This window comes from Rissa tridactyla, chromosome Z (assembly GCF_028500815.1).
Source record: "Rissa tridactyla isolate bRisTri1 chromosome Z, bRisTri1.patW.cur.20221130, whole genome shotgun sequence".
Lineage (NCBI taxonomy): Eukaryota > Metazoa > Chordata > Aves > Charadriiformes > Laridae > Rissa > Rissa tridactyla.
This window is the reverse complement of record NC_071497.1, coordinates 86,979,975-87,000,942: the sequence shown is the minus strand read 5'-3', so window position 1 is coordinate 87,000,942 and position 20,968 is coordinate 86,979,975. Positions and strand designations below refer to the sequence as shown.

Here is a 20,968-nt window from a genome sequence, read left to right as displayed (position 1 = left end):
ATTCATTAGTACACAGGAAGGCAGGAACTGCCAAATAACAGAGAGCTGTAGATAATCCCTAGTGATGAATATTCCTAAAACTATTCCCTGCTCAGCAAACCCTTCAGGCATCCCCACATCACACTTCTTATCTTTCTCAAATAAAATACTACATTTATTATTAAATGTAATACTAAACATTTAATACTAAATTTAATAATATTAGTAATACAGTATGATATAATAAAACTATAATGAAAAATGTTAAAAAACTACATACAGATATCTTTAGGAGCATAAGAAATGCAGCTGGAGAACTTAATCTTAAAAAAAAAAAAATGAAGTATTGTGATAAAGTAATTTCTGTAATTCCACCATTGTATTAAAAGACACACAATTCCTACGCAGTACAGGGCAAGCTTTAACTCTGAATTATTTCTTCAACCTGTACTATACAGAGTAAACACATAATTGTTAGCATCATCTCTTTCAACTAATGAGTACTTGTACTGCAAGCTCTTGCATATAAAAGTTTTGCCTGCACTGAATAAAGTTACGGATGCAGTGCAGCATCCACATCAGTTTGGAAGGTTAAACATTACTGTAGCAGTCTTTGTTACTAAATTCCCTTTGGAACTCAGAACTCCTGTGAAATGTAGTACAAGACGACCTAACTAAAGAAAAGGACTATTAAAGAGGGAAAAATTAAAAGAAAAATGTTTGTATATTATCAAGAATATTTATTAGCATTAGTCATTATGTGGTACAAATAAAAAAAATAGACTTGTAGATATTGGGAGATTATCCTACTCTTAATTTTGAAATAAGTTCTCCGAGTCAAACATGAGAAAGATAAGGAGTTCTGCTGGTAACTTGAAGAATCAGTGAAGAAAAATCAAGGAAGCTGATTTTCAAATGGCAAAGAGGGAAAAAAAAAGGTAATATCATTAGGTAGCTGAGAGAACAGGAAACAGCATTAATAAAAGTTCTCCCTTCATCACAACAGGAAATATCATTAACTCAGAAGCCTTTGTTTACCTGCATGCGACTAACTTCAGAGGTTATTATCCACACTTTCAGGATGCCAGTCACCGAAACTGCTACAACAGTATCCTCTGGGAAAAAACAAACATTAGGCTGATAAGTACAAGGACATCTTCATTTTGTTGCACACTTATACATATCCGAGTACAAAAATGTATTTAGAGTACCTCAACATTAAAGTTTATCAAAACACTCCTGAAGTGTTTGCTTCAAAATCGAATGCTTACTTGCAAAGTGGAATTCCAGAAGCACATACGCACATACACAGATTCCATAGGTTTGTGTTCAGTCTCATTCTCCTCTCTCTTAATTAATACTACGGCTCAAATTAAATGGGGGGAAGGGAAGCCACGGTTGTTTCTAGTATTGGTATCGGGCACTGCGGGCTGTCCCATCGCACTCCCTAAAGGCAAGGGGATTTCTCGCCCATGCCGAGCTGTGTGCCTGCTGCAGCCTATAAGGACATGGAGGTTTCATGGGAAACACGCTCTAGCCGTGCACCTGCCCAAGCATCTCTTGGCTGCAGTTTCCCAAAGGCCACCTCTGCAAAACTACTCCATTAGAGTCATTACCTTCACAAAAACCAAAGTATATCAAGTGCTAGTCAAACTTTCTAGACATTCCTGTTTCTACCAGAGAAGTCTGGTGTAAGATCAAAATCCAAGGGGACCAAAATCCTTCTAGATTACAACATAAAAACAATTATGAAAGAAAGAAAGAAAATTAAACGCAATATCAAGAAACAGTACCAGAGTTCACTTACAATTGTTCCAGCAACTTAAGATGTTGTGGGGATAGCAATTGAGCTTTCCCACTCCAGGACTGTGGGGGCACTCAGTTTACAACTGCTGTCAGCCTTAACTCAAGACAAAAGTCTCTTCTTTTGTCAGGATCTTCTTCCTTAGCATTCCCCAAACCTCTTAGGAATTACAGTCTCCACAAGAGGAAAACCTGAATGAGACACCTCTCCTCCTCAGCTGCCAGAATTTGAAGCCTCACAAATTAACACAAACTAGCAGAGCAACGCCGATCTGTGGACAGGTATCACCTCAAACCATGCCAACTAATCCACCTCCAAACAGGAGCCCACTCACACATCTCCCCCTAAACTGTCATCACCTTTAGAAGTTCCTCCCTCTACACTCTTCGGGTTTTTTAACCCTCTTGTGTACTTCTATCAGCACATTCCTTAAACACATTTCCTACAATAATAGCTTTGAAAATGTTATGACAGCCCTTTTTGTAAAGCTACTAATCACAAGAAATACTCATGGTACGTATGTATCTTGTCAAAAACTACAACATACAGCTTGCCAAGCGATCACGGTGCATACTACGCATCCCGTTGGTAATGCAGATGACAGCCTTAGCATTTACAGTGCCTGCACCCCTTCCTCCCATCTTGTGCCAGATTCCAGGCTCTTGCTCTCAGAGTGCTCTCCAGAACTCTTTCTCAATTCTCAAAGAGAAAATAAGTTATCACCCTAGCGGAATGTGCTTTTATTCAAAATAAAACCACAATCACTCGTCCTGTAGGAAGGTTCCTTGTGCTTCAGGTTTCAGCACGTGGACACACTGAAGAAGACAGAACCAAGTTCTTTTACTAGGTGAGCCTGGATCCTGCCAAGCGCACACACAGAGCCATTTGGCTAGATTTTATGTTCTGTTCAGGAGACAGCAGCTACATTTTAGTCAGAGCCAGAACTCCCATTTAATAGAACAGCAACAGAGACAATACTGCATAGATATTAACCTTGCCTCTTTTTCCAGGTACTAGAAACAACTATATATGCTTTGCTTTTCAGAAGGGTTAGTGCTTGCTGGGTGTTGCCCAAGATCACAAGAAGCAACATTCTAGTTCCTCCCCAGGTTCTTGAAAAAGTTGAAAATACTGTTTCTCTTACAGGGAGGCAAAGCCATAACAACAACAACAACGAGAATTACCTTGTGTTCTATTGGATCGAATGATAGTCATGGAGCTGATCCAGTCAGGAGATATCTTTGATAATAAAGAATAAAGAACTTCAAGGCTGGTAGCATCCACAACAAGAATTTCTGGATAGTGTCCATGGCATAATAATCTCCCTTCACGCTGAGTCCCAACTGTAAACTGATAGAACTAAACGGATATTAACAAAATAAAGAAGGTTATACTCTGTGTGAGACATTAATTACTTCATTTTTCAACAAAACCGTAATTTCATAAGTATAGCCCTACGCCTTGCGTTTAAAAATCTCTACTCTGCACTGCTGAGGAGAGCTTTTTGCAGAGGTCCCCCCTGTCCTGTTACCTTCCCGAGGCAACCCTTACCCTGCACACCCAGCTCCTATAGCTGACAGAGCCTGCCTCAGCCTTCCCTGCCAAGATCATCCTCACGCTCCCACCTCCCCGGCAGGACTCCTCCAAAAACGTTCTCCTTTCCTCCTTTCTTTCCAGCCTCATTATTTTTTTTTTTCCCAATGCCGAAGCACAGCACATATTTCCAGCTCTAGGGCATTTGATGACACCGCATTAACTACGAGATATTTCAGTATGCGTATAGTGTCATTATTAAACTTAAAAAGAAACAAACCAGCCTTGCTTTGATAACCGATCTGTAGTTATCTGCAATACGAACAAGAGCTCCGAAGCATACACAAAGTACTAACCTGTATACCAGTATGTGTGCAGGCTAGTTTAGTAAACTCTATGCATCTCCCATCATTCACGTCCCACAGGCACATCTCCCTAAAATATAAAAGGCAGATTAAAACTACATGAAAAATATTTCAATCTTCCAAAGGCTTAAAAATCATTTACATTGGCAGAAACAACAATTTGAACCATTTGTTAGTGACTATATGAATTGTATTTAGACAAAGGAAACTCAAAATCAACTTGAATTTCTCGTCCTTCTGTCTGAATCTACACCACCTCTTCCCTACAAAGATAAGGGGAAAGAAGTGAAATGCCAAGGTTCATCATAAACAATCAATATTAAGTAAATGTAAGTATATAACAGAATTTCTCACTTCTCTCACAAATGTTTCAAGTCATTATATACTACTGCTGCACGCCCTAAGTCGCCCAAAGACTAGCTTGCCTTCTCCATGTTTGCGAGGAAGAAAACAGCATTACAGCAGACAGAACCGCATCAGACAGCGGGGAACCCTGCGGGTTTTTCTGAGGCTGTTGAGAGGCAGAAGCATCACCTGGGACTTGTCAGCACTTCTAAGACCAAACTGAAAGTGCTCAACAAGTTACAAATAGTACCAGTAGTGATATTTTTCTGATTTGCCTTATGAGCAGAGATTACAGCTACCTCTATGACTCCATTCCCATTAGCAGCCATTCCCTCTATTTACAGTACATAAAAAAATTACTTTTAAAATTTTATATTAAAATTTCACCTGAACAGAATCTGTCAGCTGCTTCCCACCTTTTTTCCCCTCTCTACATCAAATATATAATTTCACAATGAAAAGATACTGTGGTTCTAACGCCAAAGGAAAAGATTACTTAGTACTGAAATCAGTACAAGGTGAAGATTCTAAATTCTGACACATTCTACTCTCAACTTCCATATTAAAAGGTTATTCAGTCATATAGTTCCCTGTCTTTTTCAGATAAAAAAAACTTCTTTGTTTTACTTGGATACTGCCTTTATATAGGCAGAGGTTAAGGAATTTCTTCCTCAACGAGAGTTAGTCAAATCGGCCTCAGCCTGGAGGTCCACCTTTTGGTAAACAGCCTTTTAAAAACAAAGCAAATAACCAAACAAAACAAAAAACCCACCCCAACTCAGAAACTTCTTTTTCCTTTTATAAGCTTGTTTTGCATACCAGAAAAATCTGTCATTCAATAGTAAGTTCTGTAGATGAATGAAAAAGCAACCCTCAAGAACAGTCTGATGCTCCAGGAAGAAATACCTTTGCAAATACTTTCAGGTCAAATATTTTGCCTAACGAGAGACAACCGAGTTGGAAAAGCTAACTTTGAAAAGGCAAAGTGGAAAGTCATACTGTAAAAACAAATTACACGTGCATACCACATCAAATCTCAGAATGTTCAGTCTCCACTAGTTTAAGGGGGAATATCATAATGTGTAATTACAACTTCTTTCCAAAGTTACTTTTATTCCAGAATAACAGTCTCCACAGAGAGAGAGAGTCCATTTTAAACCCATCCACACCTCAGCACGCAGAGAGACGGTAGAAATCAGCAGTATTATGAGCTGGCTTGCTCAAGGCGACCCAACTTGTTCAGTGCAAGTCTGTGGAGGAAGACCCCTCATTGATAACTGCAGTGCTGGTATCTCTGCTTAGAAACTCAAAAGCTATCCTAGACTCTTGCTAACAACACTAGTTTCTCCAACTCCCTGAACCAAAACTAGGCTCGTGTTTTGGGGAAAAAAAGCTCCTGCCTTCCAGAATGACTCTAGGAGAAGAACAAGACCATAGCACATTTCCTAGAAACTGCTTGGTGGTAACAAGAACATTTGTTATGAACGACAAAACTAGCTGGCCCCAAAGTTTTGACCTATAATGTATCAAATTCTGTATCTTTTCAATAAATTGGCCCAAAATCTAGGCTAAAATGTGAGTGTACAAAGCATATTTTATTTAAAAGTTACAGAGTATGACTTTTTTTTTCCTTTAAATTACCTGACTGCAATCCCCATTAATGTCAATTTCATGAGAAATCCTTCCATCTCCCAAACAGTTACTCTGATTAGTAATTAAAACCTCTTAAAAAATAAAATGGATTTGCTGATGTATCTTTTCTTCAGGACAAAAAAAAATAAAATCAAACACTGCAACAGAAATATAGATAAAGTGTGTGACAGGTTTCCAAGTTTTAAAACATGTATTAGGCATTGTTTCCTGCCAAAAAGCTACATTACAACTCAAGCTTGCTTCCAGTCAAGAAACAGATAAGCAGAGAAAAAGGAGCAAAATATGGATCCACTGTCAACTGAAGTGAGAAACTCGCGCAAGCGAAAAGATGACAGAAAGCACAGAAGTGCCTTGACTGAAGGAGACAATGTCACACATCTCATTGCCCATCCAAACATAAATCACATATTTATGCTCCACATACTGCTTTACACACAACCGTGCAGTGCCCTGCCGCTGACTCCAAAGGTCCAACGAGCATCAGAGGAAGCCCTGCAGGGCCTCAGGCACCTCCCCGATGCTCCTGGCGGGCCATGGATCCAAAATTCACACCGCACTCGGTATCTACAGTGGAGAAGCCCCATCATTTGGAATATTTATAGACATTAGATTAGGTAAAAAAAATACCGGGTGCGTAAACAACCTGATCTCTCCTCCACCCTCAATTTCCATTATTTAACAGAACTGCATATTAATAAATCCTCAGGAAACTCACCCGCTTTCTGATGCACTCACTATATACTGCTTTTCACTGGAAGCAGAGGCCTTTGATAAACAAGTAATTGAGGCTGTATGACCAAACAACAGAGCTCTGGGATTAATCTAGAATCAGGGAAATAAAACGTGAAGTAAAAAATAACATAGGCACTATTAGTTAACCAGAACATACATATTCCAGATTTCCATTTTATGTATTATATCAATATATATGTGTTAATATATATACAGACACATACACATTTAATTAGCATAGCAGCAGATACATAATCTTGAGTTTGCACAGGATGCTGCTATAGTACATGGGGGAAAAAAAAAAGGGCTTCTACCTCACACTGTAATGCAAATTTGTGAAAAAATGCATTTTGCACCAAACTCATGCTATCAATAATTTTAAATCATGGGCTGAATTTGGCCCAACTTGAACAAAAAAAAAAAATTGTTTAATACTGCAACAATATTTCACCCCCAAATCAAGTACAGTTCACAACCTGATATATTCATAAATAAGTATATATAAAGCCCATGCTTAGATTAAAGAAAAAGAGAGCGAACTGCCCTCTATTTATCCTTTCTAGGAAAAACTAGTCACTTTTTCCTCTTTGCTGTTAAATATATCAGACATGAAAAAAATTTATGGGGGTAACTCACAGACAGCGAGATTTTTAGGTATTCAGTATAAACTCTTCCTGAAGCATGCTGCGATTTTTGCAAGAAATGATTGTTTTGCTATTCCATTCCAAGGTTTTAAAGCCCTTTGTACCACGGCAAACTACAAGACTATATTCAAAATAGGGCAGCCACTGGCATACAACAATTAATGATCAACCTTCATCTCTGCTACTAGTTTTTTTTCTTTTCCTATTCAATTTTCATGGAAAAAAAACAGTTGAGTAAAATAATAACCTTAAAAAGTTCTCTAAGTACAGTCCTCTGATCACTGGAATCTGTTGTCGCAAAACAATATCAAGCAGATAAACCTGAAAGTACCAACTAGTTTAGAGCAGCTCCAGAAAAGAGGAAGTAATTACTTCAAAAAATTACTGCAGAAGCAGCAACAAAGTTCGAAAGCAAAACCATCTTTCTCTAAGTGGCTGTCCAGGCCTCATGAGAGGGAGGAAGAAAGGACAAGCGAACAAGGCGTAGGAAGAACTGAAGACCAGAGTGGATACTATATCGAAGAATAAAATCACACTGGCAGCTACAATACGCACTTTAAACACAAAGAAAATTAAGATCATACAGACTTTAGTCTTACCTCCAAATCCAAAGAAAGGTCCCAGAGACATATCTGTCCATCGTGGCATCCCGTGACGATCATCGAGGCATCCTCCATGAGCAGCAGGGTGGATATGCAGTGCGTGGGGGCTTTCCGGCCCCACAGAACGATGGGCAGAACAAGGCTGTTGCCTGCCATTTTGCTTTCACGCCTGTCAATTTAATCAAGATAATAAATATTACGTCTCAGCACATATGCCATTCCTGCACTTAGCACGTTCTCATCCTCACAAAAACTTAAAATACTAATTAGAAGTGACTTCGTATACATTTTATGCAAAAACCCCATAGTCCCTATATATGCCATTCTTCAAATAAAATACAGCGTACAATCATCTCTCATCAGGGAATGTGTTATTTTCATATATGGATTAAATAACATTCTTTAACAGTCACTTGAAAAACACAGCGAACTGTGGTAGTATTACAATGTCACAATTTTGATTTCTTATACGTTTTGCAAAAGACACTTTTCAAAGTGGTCTTTCCCTACACGTATAGATACTTTTACCAAGTAGCATTTCCCTATGCACACAGGTACTTTTGCCGAAATCATTCCTTTCACAATAATTTTGCAGTAACAAATGCTTTATGTCCCAGGGCTGTGGCAGCTATTACATGATAGTAGAGTTCATCCCCATTTGCAAGTGCAACAACCTTCAGTCAAAAATAGGCTCTGGAGTTTTCTACAGATGACTATGCACTTTTCAAAAATACTGTTCTGTTAGAACAGTGTTACTTTGACACAGCTTTTTCAAATGGATATTCATGTTGGAATATGGAGTATCCTGCATTAGGTGAAATTAGACATAGAAATCATTTTCAAGGTTAACGATGTTCCTTAATTCATACTCTTACTCTCATAGTTCATTCTCACACACACAGCTAAAGAGGCTAACTAAACAAACAAAAGCAAATTAGAAACAGCCTAATTAAAAAATACATGTTAGTTTTGGACCTTTCAGCTTCTGCTTTCTAAGCCTGTGTGCTAAATGTTTTCAAAGCAACACCTCTCTAATGTTGGTGGCTCAAGATTTACTTCTACAGCAGGCAGAGCCACCTGCAAGCAAGAGCTGCTTATGTGGGATGATGGAAAAGGAATTGGAATATGCAACATCTAAAGATGTGGTTCGAGGGGAAAAAAAAAAAATCCTTACTAGCATTATCAATACTATTTAGAACTAAAGAAAACTGGGAAAGGAATAAATACAGCAATCACCATGATTTGCCACATGAACTAGATTCTGGCCACTGTCCAACAAGAAATAGATGCAACATTATCTTTATAGCAACGTTTAGTATCTTATAAATATTGACACAAATAACATGGCAAAATTTTTATCTGTCACAAAGCCAAAGTTTTCTTGTGAACTGGGAAATAAAGAACAAACAAACGTGTTTCCATCTTAACTTCAGAGAGAAAGAAAACAGCATAGAAACTGACGCTGTCGGAATAAAAAACAGTTAGGGGGATTAGCACAAGATTTAAACACCAAAACACACCACTGTGTGTGTTAGCAACATTCTGAGTTTGCCAACCACTTAAGCGTTTTTACGATGTAGGATCCTTGAATCTGAGTTTGCTTACACTGAGCTTGGTGATGTATTGTCTGTTCTCTCAGAAAATTGTTTCTTGGAGCATCCTGTAATTAACGACTGGGCAAAATGTTTGTGCTAAGTAAATAAAAGAAATCCTCCTTATGTACGATCTTGTAGAAGTTTCTGTTCTGAACTTACCACGGCTCAAACCAGAGCAGAATTTCTGATTTAGAGGAGTATAAACACACCAGACATAGGCAGGATTCACTCACAAAATATTTAAAAAAAAAATGCATATTTTCCTGTCTTTCTATAGATATATACATATTCTTCTAGCTTGAGTGATCCAGCAATGTTTGCATCTGTTCACAGATATGTAAACCTATTTTACAGCATTTCAAAAGGGGGAAAAAAATTATTAATTATGACAAAATAAATAAATAAATAAAGGTCAGGCTGAATCTAAGCCAGGCTCGCTACATCTGCCCTTCCCCGCTGCTATAAGCACAGTCCCCCCTGTGTCCCCGCCAGACCTCAGCAGTGGTTGTAAGGAACTAACTGGGAGAGGAGCAGACTCCTGCTGAGCCACTGCCCAGCCACTGACAAACCCCGCACAAACCAGTCCCCCTGCCCTTCTTCTCCAAGGGAGCCCAAGCAACAGCTTCACACTGCCGTGGGAATTCCACTCAATAATCTGCAGCTCCACTGAAAACCATCGCGCAAGCCTTAGCATCTCCCCTTCGATACAAACTCAGAGTCGATATAAGCAGAGGCAACTCCTGAAATCTTGCTTGCACCAGCCACAAACTTCACCTTTTGATCTTATATGACCCAGTGGGGACTCCCACACCGAAACAAGTGCTTTCTGCATCCCAAATACTGATGTCTATTTCAAAACACTGTTCTTTACTATACTTCCAACCTACATGGCTCTATGGAGTTCAACATCAATTAACGTCATCTCTCATCTACATAAAGATTACAATGCAATTTCTTCAAGAAGAATTATTTTGATTTTGATAAATGCTGCTTATACTCCTAGAGCAAACAACCTCAGCAGCCAGAGCAATCGAACATGATAATGTACATGGAAAAATGGGGGAAGGGAAGCCAGCAAGAACAGACTAATGTATAGCTAAGCATTACAGGCTGTCAAACAGCTTCCAGGGCCAACTGGACCTACCAAGCCTCAAACTGCTAAAAAGTAAGAGATGCATTATTTTTTTTTTCTACAAAATCCATACCAGTAAAACAGTAATATCACTTATATGAAGTGCCATTTTATGCCAACTCATTTCTTGCATCCAACTGGACTATCTTTATTAACAACTATTTATTTTATTAAGTGTTATTATTTAATGAACAAGTACAAATAAAGACCAACAATCCAACATTTAATCTACTGCACCGTACTACAAGCTACCATGGAATCAGTAGTTGTAAAACATGCCTGTAAATGTAGCGTTAATTGTTATGCAATGGTAGATCAATTGTTCTGTCTGGGTGATCACAATACAGAACTGTAAAATTAGAAAAATTTAAAGAATACAGTGACCTTACTAAAGAGTTATGACTCTAAGAGTATTTGATTTATAGTGAAATAGTAATAAAAAATATAATGAAAACCATAAATAAAGTGTCTAGATGTAAAACAACAACAACAAAAAAAAAAAAAATCAACAAAACAAGCCAAAATACCCATTTCACTCTTTCACCACCCACTTTTTGTAGTGAAATAAAATGAAAGAGACACTGGGAAAGGTGGAGAGAGATGGAAATTTCTTTCCTTTATATATATATTAAAGCACCTGAATAACAATCGAGGTACAATGCTCTTTACCAATTGTTCTTCCCTTGCCACCTGCAAAGTGCTCCCTTCAGCGGCTCCCCTGCTATGGGCTGGAAACGCAAAGCTGCCCAAGCCAAGCCTGAGAGATGCCCCATCTGCAGCCCCGCCAGGTACCGCACCCAGCGCTCCTCTGCCCCTGACCGGGGGACACGCTGGTGGCGGCGAGCTCAAAAGGACCTGTTTCACCACACTTCCTCCAAGAGGCTATTTTCATGACTGTAAATGCTATTTGATCGTCAGTGCAATGTAGGAACTAAGTTTTAATGGCTAATAAAGCAATCCAGCAATGATTTCAGAGCTGAAAAATCTGATAAGCAACCTAAAAATCTCCTCTCGCTCCTTTCATTTCATATTGTTCACAGTGCAGGGACCAGGTCACAGTATTTACGTGGCACCCGATTGTTTCGGTGATGCAAATGGCTGCAATTTTGAATAAATATTCAAAAATTGTTCCTTGAAGTTTTACAGTCAGCTTAATGCTCTTCCACACAAACTACTTACAAAACTTTAAAATCAACAGCACTGTAAACATATACTTAAACTGAATTTTCAACATGAATGCAAAGTATATTACAATGTACAAAAGTACCAGCACATACAAGTAACCTAATGTATTTTATATTTCCATGCAGAAAAATATGAAAGAAAGCAGTGAAAACATTAACAGCAAAATACTTTCTAACAGCCTACAGATATTCACATTTCAAAACTTTCAAAACAGAATTCTTAGAATATTTCATGCCAACCCCTGGGAGAGAGAGCAAAAAGAAAAACTACCTCTTTCCTTCTAGTTTTTTATTATGGTACCGCAATGCCTTCATTAAAAACTTCATTTTCAGAAAGCACCACAAGCTCATTTTAACAGCTGAAGAATTCAGTCTACAAAGAACAACCCTTCTCTATCATTGGCGAACACCGAGTACATCCCCTGCAAAAACCAAAACTCACTTATTGTCTGTAAACAATCAATACTTTTTTTTACATCAATGATGACAAACTACAGCAGCAAATAAACACTGTACCATTGACAAATAGTCAAAAAGCATGCAGTGAATCATTACAAATGAAGTCCCACACTTTAGTTATTTATACCTCTCTAGAATAAACTATTTTTGCAGAAAAGGGAACTGGAACTTTGAACTGGGAAATGGAGATGTCAAACTGAGTAGAGTTCTTCCTGATTAATACCCCTCTGTCTTCATTAGGATTGTTAAGTTTTTCTCTTGTCACTTCCACAAGTGTCAGAATCACAGTTTCCTTCTCCAAAGATGCAATGAAAGAATAAGTTTGTGTTATTGCATGCCTGTAGGGGGTGAATATGCGTGTATATATGTATAAAGGCATACTTCTATTTATTTTGCTTCACTTTCAAATTACCTCTCTCAAAGAGATAATAAATAAATGATGCAGGGATGTGGGAAAAGATCTTCCTGAAAAGACCTGACAAAAGCAGAGGCTCTTTTTCATTCTCTGCCCCACAACAAAGGATCCTTCCTCTCCCTCATATTTGCTTTTCCTGAGGTGAGAGTCGCAATGTAGAACACGGCATCAGCATCATTTTCAGTGCCTTAGGAAGTTACTTCCACTGTGTCTTTGGAGTCACATAGCCTCTCCTCTTCAGCCCCTTTGCACAGCCCTGAGAGGTGCCACTTCGTACCCCAAACCCACGCAGTCTCCTGTCCCTCTAAATAAAGCTGGCTCTTGCACGCCAACACCTACAGCAGGTAACTGTTACTTATACCCATAAGCTGCCATCTCTCTGAGGAGGTCCCAGAATGGCCCAGAGTAGAGGGCATGTTTCACCAGACACGATGACTTGAAAAATATAATAAAGATGTGTTTCTTTTTTTCATTCAAACTAAAGTACCTATGCCCAGCTCCTCTCCTGCGAAGCTGCTCTCCATCCCGCTGTGTGCCGTTCCACATGCAGGGCTTTCCGCAGTCAGCGGGAACTTCCCCCACCACCACAACCTCCCAACCACACAGAGCAGTCTCCTAACCATAGGGGACACTGGCTTGTCCTATGGATTTTTATTTTCCCCAGGAAAACCAAGGCAAAAATAGCACTGAGTACCTCAGCCTTTTTCATGCTTTTGTTACTAGGTCCACTATATCATCAAAATATAATCCAATTATAGTTATATACACATACATCTCAGTTATGTTCTTTGTATTTAAAGAGACAGCGATTCTTCAGATTAGTAGATGATCCAAAAAATTAAAAATAATACATTAATCTGGTAGAATAGTCAAGTGACTCTTTCAACGGCACTGCTTAAGGCTGGTATTTAGGCAAATTTCATAATCTAGGACGAATTCCTATTTCAGTAAAGCTATTGAACTGATTTCTTAAGTACAACGTATTAAATACTGACTCAAAAGACTAACCTAAACATCTTTATCATGCCACTGTCCTCTAAATGCTAACTAGCACTTTCAGGACTAGTAAACTATTCACAGCTAACTTACTGAACCAAACTACAATCAGAAAACATAATACTAATTTCAAATCAAAGTCTGATGATGAAGTCACAAGGCAGACGCACAGAAAATTTCAGAGTTAACAGTAGGTCGTTGTTCAGTGTAACGAGGGAATGACCAGGTAGGACAGCCACGGGTGTAAAGACAAAGGTCAGGCGCACGGTCAGAGAGCTTTATAACAATTGTTTCTATAACAGATTAAAGGTCAAGTCGTGTAATCTTTCTGGTCCTCTGCCTCATCTGGCCTACAAAATAAACCTAATATGCAGCAAGTAAGAATAACACCTGAACAAAAAGATTCTGTGCACAAACCGCAGCAGGATTCAAAGCCTTTATCATATGGGTTATTACCTGCTGCCACAACTCACACTTGGAAACTATTTCCAGTATTTTAGAAAACAATTAGCATTCCTGTACGTCTGGTTTTTGCATATGCTTTTATCTTTCCAAGTGACAGCAAGAGACAGGCAAAAGAATCCACAAGCCTTTCTCCACCTGTATACAAACTGTTCCTGAAACAGGAACATTTTATTTGCAGTTTCCTCAAGTTTTCCCACAACTTTCAGTTATGATAGGAAGCCTCGAGACCTCATTAAACCTTGTAAGCCTCAAATTATTCACCCTGCAACAGCATTCATAATAAGAATTTTTACAGCCAGAAAAAGCACCCAAACAAAATCAATTTATGGTAGGAAGCCCAGCAGCTAGTGAGAGTGACTTTTCCCCTCGTGTTGCCCTGGGACAATAAAACCAGTTTCCTTTCACGCCTGTCACTAGCAAGTGGATATAACCCTCTAGCTGGTGGCATTTCTGTGCCCTGTGTGCAGGGAAAGGGAAGCAGTTGTGGCCAGTACAGCGTCGGGGGCGTACATAGATTTCCTTGCCCTCATATATTCCAGTGGGTAGATGTATGAGGAAAGGTTTAAAAAGAAGCAGGGATAATGATGTTGCAGACTGCATAAGTAGAAAACAAAGTTAAAGGAGAGGAAGGAAGAACAGTACATAAGACTGGAGATGTCTCCAGCAGAGATAATCAAAAGGCACAATTAATATTGTCCTTCAGACAACATCCTTCGACCAAACACGCTAACCAACTAATTTGACCTGCTGATGACTTTCAAAGCACAGATGAGGCAGGCAGGAGCACACAAATTCTTCACTCTTACAACACTTAGCCCAAATGGTTTGCACACAACACTTTAAAACATCGGTAATATTGCTAGAACTACAGAACAAGGAGAGTAACTTCAGTTCTGTCACCACAAAGCAACCTGGTTTAGGTTTAGTCTACGCACACCAATACTAAGCAACCATCGTGTTGCTGATCTGACACGAGTGACCCCACTGGAATTCAGTTACCTGGGCGCTTTCAGAAGCGTATCTAAATGCTATGGATTGCTCTGGGCTGGAGGAAGTCACAGTGGTACCCTCAAAGAGGGACTGAATTTCAGCTGTGCATAAAGCCAGCTGGGTTCAGGGAATACTTCAGTATTCTGTCCTGTTAAAGCCCTGTGGCATGACGCTGCCCAGACCGAGCTTGGTGAGCCCCATGCTGCACTTGAGCCCGTCTCCTGCGGGAGGTGGATCGAGGTACATCAGGTGCACAGGAAGGATACGAGGCAGGCCAGGAGAAAGGAATGCTTCTTTGGGGAAAAGAAGTACAAAGATAAGTAAATTGCCTGAACAGAGCAAAAGCCAAGAAGAGCTCTTTCCAAACACTTATTTCAATTAAAGCACATGCGTAAAGAATTAATCAGGATATGTGTGTCCACTAAAAGAATCTCCCAAAGAAATACATCTATGAATTGACTGTTTTCTTTATCATACATACTCTCAGTATGTAACAGCTCCGAAACAAACCATTAAAGGCTGCCAAATGAACATCTGCTTTTAAATAAATGTAACTGTGCTTATGTTCAAAGCAACTCAGAAAGGTTAAGAATAAATCATTCCTTTCCCTATCAATGTTTACCACATGTTAATGCCATTTTTCTGTATTTTCAACAGAATTTAAATTATGCTATTATTCAGATTTGCTACCATAAGTACAGAGATGGCTGCCATCCATGACATCAGGAAAAACCTTCTAAGTGGATTGCATATTTTCAAGCAAACAACAATTTTTATGCCTAATATTTTTCACGCATACAGAATCTTTCATTCAAAGAGACATTAGTTAAGCATTGTAACACCCCTCCTAAACCATTTACATAAAGACAATCATACATTTATGGTAAAGGCTCATTTCATTACATCATGGCTTCCATTTGAATAATGCAATGCATTTTATAAAAATCTGATGATTTTAAATTTAATTACAAATGACCTTTTCCATTTAGTACTTGGGGATGGAGAAAAAGGACTAATAAGGTAGGGAAAAAACAATTAAGTACTTAGAGTTGCAGAAATATTTCACTATCAGAACCCACATATTTAGACAATAAATAAATAATTTTGAATAAACACTGAATTTTGAATAAACAAAAACTTTTGTTATTAAATACAAATGGTCAGTAAAGTTTGCTATTTCAATTAAATTTCGCTTGTTTCTGAAGGTCTGTCAGCAATTTTGACAGTCTTTTGGAATTAGTTTTGACTCGCTACAAAGGGACCAAATACAAAATATTTTTGCTTTCTTAAACCATCATTAATCTAACAAAATGAGTTTGAATCACAGAACAGCAGAGGTTGGCAGGCACCTTGGGAGATCATATCCTCCAACCCCCTGCAAGAGCTGGGTCAGCTGCAGCAGGTTACCCCAGACTGTGTCTGGTCGAGTTCTGGATGTCTCTGAGGATGGAGACTCCACAAGCCCGCCCTGACCAACCTCTTCCAGTGCCCAACTACCCTCCAGCTGGACTTCATGCTGCCATCGGTAGCCCTTTGAGCCTGACCGTTCCATGGGTTTTCAGTCCACTTCACTGTCCACTTACCCAGACCCACACGTCATCAGCTCGTCTGTAAGGATCTTATGGGAAACGGTGTCAAAGCTTTACTCCAGTCAAGACCAACAACACTTACGGCTCGCCCTCCTCCACCAAGCCAGTCAGCTCACCCTGGGAAGCCATCAGCTGGGTTACGCACAACTTGCCCTTTGTAAATCCATGCCAACCAAGAAAGCTTTTAAAAAGGTAATACTTTTTCAGGAAATAAATCCCCGGACCATATCTGCAGGATACAAAATACTATAAAGCAATCTATCAGGTCAGGTCTTACACTTTGACACACGCAGCAAATCATTATCATTTCAGCTTGCATCTGATAAGCACTGAATACAAAACTTAGAGAACAATAACCATACCATTATACTATTATACAGCACACCTTTCTGATTTGCAACTACAAAAGGATTATTGCAATACTATGCTAAAAATTACATATAAAAAAAAGTATTTAAAAGTGTGTTTTTCCACTAAGAGAGTATTACGAGGAAAGAGGTGAAGAATGCAATCAATTTTGTTAGCTGTACAATCAAGAAACAATTTGTTCATGATGACAGCAAAGTCAGGAAACTAGCTTAGCAAAAAGATAGGTAAAGCACCAGTTTTAATGCCACCCCCATGCACGTGCATGCACACACAAATACACACACAAAATGGGACAGCAGCTACGGAGTTAGACTGGCAGCAACCTTCATTTTGATAGTCAACTTTACTTGTTCCAATACACACAAAAAAGCCCACAACAGCTATCAGTAAGAACTGACCTAACCCTGCGCAAGGAGGAGGTGCAAGGTCTTCTCAGAGGCCTCACTTGCATAAACACAGCACACCCAATTTTACTACTATGAATATTCACGCTGCTCTCACTAACCTTACTCATTAAAACAGCACTGAGCATATCTGCAGGAGAGAACTAACCTACTGTTTTGAACTTGGTTGAAACTGTTAGGCTACACAGAAATTTACGTGAAGTGAAAAGGTGATTTCAATCCAGGTAATAACGACTAGCAAACCAGACTGTAGCTCTCATTATGCTCATCAAGGATTAAAAGATTATTGGCACCTGGGCCTTCTTTTATCCCTATCTACTTTGTTGATTCAAAATTCATCACCTCAAGTCTTCTCTGCCTTTTCCCTAAATCAGGAGCTTTCCCATAACATTGTGCAGCCAGTACCTCTACATCCCCTTAGTCAATTTATCTGTAATAGCTATCTCCAAATGCAGTGCTACATCACATAACATAGCTGCATTTCAAGTGCCCTGCGACAATACTTGCCACAGGACTCTATGGCTTGAATTGGCCATTACGTATAACAATAATCTAAATAAAAAGATCATAAATGTTACTGTCGAACCTTCCCAATACACTCACAATCAAAATTAAATTCAACACATACAAACTGGTGTTCCAGAACAGAAATTGAAAAGTAAATAGTTAGGACGCGAGCTCTTCCTTAATCTTTAGGTGGCAATAACACCATAATAATAACATAGCAACAATGCAATGAAAGATTATTGCTTGCCCCAGCTGAGTGAATGACTACGGAAGCCTGATTTAAAAGTATATGAAGGTAAGATGGGTTATCCTGTCTCCCTCAGAAAAACACCACTCCCTGCACATGTAGAAGGTTATAAAACAAAAGAAAAGAGGAAATAATAATTTAGGACTCTAAATCCTTCATTATAGTTAACAGATACCTTTGAAAGCCATTTGCAGGTTTTTCTGGCACTTAATTTGATGACACATTAAATCCGCATCTATTTTCCCTGTTTAAAGCTGTCATGATCACATGAAGGACAGTTACCCAAAGCAGTTGCAAAGTAAACTCTAAATCATATCCCTAGCTGCCAATAATATCATGGCTATCACAGAAAAAGGAAACAGAGAGGCCACGACATAATGAAAGTTGGGCATTAAAGGAAATTCCCGTTCCTACAAAGGATTATTTTAGTATGAAGAGTCGCTTCTCAGATAACTTTCCGTTAACAGAGGAAGAGCTCTCCATCCCATTAATAATCGGTCACTTATTACTCACTCTCGTGACACATCCAAGCGCCAGCCCACGGTGTGCACCGGAGGGTGGTGCATTTTAGGTTGAAACTTGTTAAAAGGACAAGCCCCGAGACCTGCGAGCTTTACCGTGGAGAGCCGGTACCCAGTACTGCCCAGGCAGGTGAAGCCACCCGCCGCAGGGAACCGCCGGTGTGGATGCAGCCGGGGCTGCGGGCCGCTGCCATCGCCCCCAGGCAGGTGCCGCCGCCGCCACCCCCTCCCGCACAACAACATGGCGGCCCCCAGGGAGGATACCCGCTACCCGAATGTGGCCAGTAACCGGCGGGGACTCACCTATATCCCCGCCGGGGCGGTGGGGAGGGTCGCCGGGCGCCGCGCTCCCTCGCCCGCTGCGGCGACCAGCTGACACACCGCCGGCTGCCGTGACTCCTTACCGCCGCTGTCGCAAAGCCCCCGCCGTCGTGATTGACGGCAGGCAGAGGCAACGGACGTCGCCATGGAAACCGGGCGGCCACAGGCGCTCTCTCTCGCGGTCCGCCCCGCCCCGCCGCGTCCGCGGCGGGGGGGGGCCGCGAGAGGGAGCGCCTGTGGGTGGTTTCCCTGTGGAAAAAAAACACCTAAAAATCCAATTTTTGTCTGCAAAAGGCAAGTGTCGTCCCCATAATGTCACAGAAAAATCGTGACGAGGCTAGGGGAGTTTTTAAGTTGTCACGTTCTGAGGGAATTCCGACCCCAGATGATAGCCCCCGTGAGGTCTTGGAGATCACTGGGTTTGTTCTCTGGACCACATGAAGAAGCTTATTGACTTTATTTATTTCTTTAACCAAATCAACGTTTTTACGCTTAGCTTTTTAGATGTATGAACAATGAGTTTTAGCTACATACAAATCACCAAAGACGCCGATGCTGACAGCAGGTCAGTGGTGGATTCCTTTTTTCCTATCACCTCTTTATCAAGGCACGTAAATGCATCACAGGTGTTTAGGACAGAAAGGGAAAATTATTTCTGCAGCTGAAACCAGAGAGAACATTTTCTCTCGGCCAGAAGTAATTAAAATAATGATACAAGTTCACAAATTGTTTTGCTATAGAACACGTTACCTATATGGGGACCTGGTATCCGATAATGTTCATACCACCAGTTCCCAAAAGACAAAAAACCTCCAAATTTTTATCGCTGTTGAGTTAGTAAGCAATTTCAGTTCAACTGTGGAATAGAGAAGTATGGACAAACGTTGTTATCATGTTGGTATACTTTTGATGATCAATGTAATGCTGAGCTATATCAATATACCTGTATAAGGGAATTACATAGAGCCACGTGGCTCCTGGCAAGCGAGTGTGGATACCCTGTCATCCAAGAGGAACAGATGCCTGTCTGTAACAGCAGCCTATTTAGCATGTGAATTACTTTCAGCTGGGAGAATGGAGTCTCCAGTTGTCCTATAATAATAAATTCCTGAAGCCAACGTGGGTTGAAGCCGTGCAGCATTTTATCAGAACAGAGGTAGGTGTGTTTTTCTTGCTCTCGTATTCAGAGAAGCTGTTTTAAACTAGCTGCTATAAAAGGCTCAAGGATGCTTTTTGAGTTACAGAAAGCATTATGCTTTCTTAAAGTAAGGTGCTAATAAAGTCAAGCATCTTTATTTTGTTACTTTAAACATTAATTGCACTGTTTTATCTGTGTCACCAGCATACACGTTAATGAGAAGGCTTAGGGAGACATTCTTTACCTCAGGGTGGTCAGAGACTGGGCCAGGTCTCCAAGTCTTCATCCACGGAGATGCTGGGAACTGCCTGGCCACCAGCAGCCTCCCAGGTACCTTCCAGCAGCAGCAGCAGCTCTTCTACCTTATTATAGCATGACACATCTTAGTGAGCTTCAGACCCAGGCTGCTGGGGAGGTGTGGTGGGGTACTTTGACAGTCAAGTAGAGTTTCCTTGCTGATTTTGTACATATGGTGCTAGTGGTCCCAGAGGCAGCTTCAATAGCTAGCGTTGGTCAGTGCTGCTCCACTCATCCTCAAAAATCACAGTAGAACAGGAAAATCTATTTTCCTCTGTTTTAATTCTTGGTAACAGAACATCTGCAGGATAAAACATGGCTTACTTTTAATTTCTATGTTTCCAGAACCAACTCTGGCCAAAGCGTTGGCGCAGGCCCCAGAACAGGAAGGCCGAGTACGGGTTCTCCTCCTGGTCCCTCAGGAGGGGATGGTGCCCTGTCCCTTACCAGCCTGGCCATGCTCCGCAGCTGCTCCCAGCCGCAGTCCTTAACCTATACCTTAACCTTATTTTCCTCCTTCTCCTCGGCCCCCTTCTGCCCCAAACCAAGATGGCGTACCTCCCCTCCCGCCATTCGCCGCGCTTGCCCCTAACTAAAATGGCTGACGGTCTGGCTGCCCTCTCTCAAAATGGCGGCGCCCACTCGCCGCTCCCCGCCCCGCCCTCAAGATGGCCGCCCGGCG

General features: G+C 40.4%; 1 protein-coding gene across 4 annotated transcripts in view; it reads right to left on the bottom strand.

Moving 5' to 3' along the window:
• Positions 1–20,419, bottom strand: part of LOC128902392 (WD repeat-containing protein 7) — a 123,989-nt gene extending 103,570 nt beyond the window's left edge. For 2 of the 4 annotated variants that reach the window (XM_054185351.1, XM_054185353.1), the window contains exons 1-6: positions 18,834–18,961; positions 7,655–7,826; positions 6,395–6,501; positions 3,673–3,751; positions 2,968–3,142; positions 1,018–1,094 (exon numbers count right to left, since the gene is read on the bottom strand). In XM_054185351.1, the coding sequence (XP_054041326.1) occupies positions 1,018–1,094; positions 2,968–3,142; positions 3,673–3,751; positions 6,395–6,501; positions 7,655–7,813 (597 nt within the window). In that variant the 5' untranslated portion in view covers positions 7,814–7,826; positions 18,834–18,961. Of the gene's footprint in view, positions 1–1,017; positions 1,095–2,967; positions 3,143–3,672; positions 3,752–6,394; positions 6,502–7,654; positions 7,827–18,833; positions 18,962–20,233 lie in introns of those variants that run through there. The other 2 variants (XM_054185352.1, XM_054185354.1) reach the window with 2 other exon arrangements.
• Between the last annotated feature and the right edge of the window lie 549 nt (positions 20,420–20,968).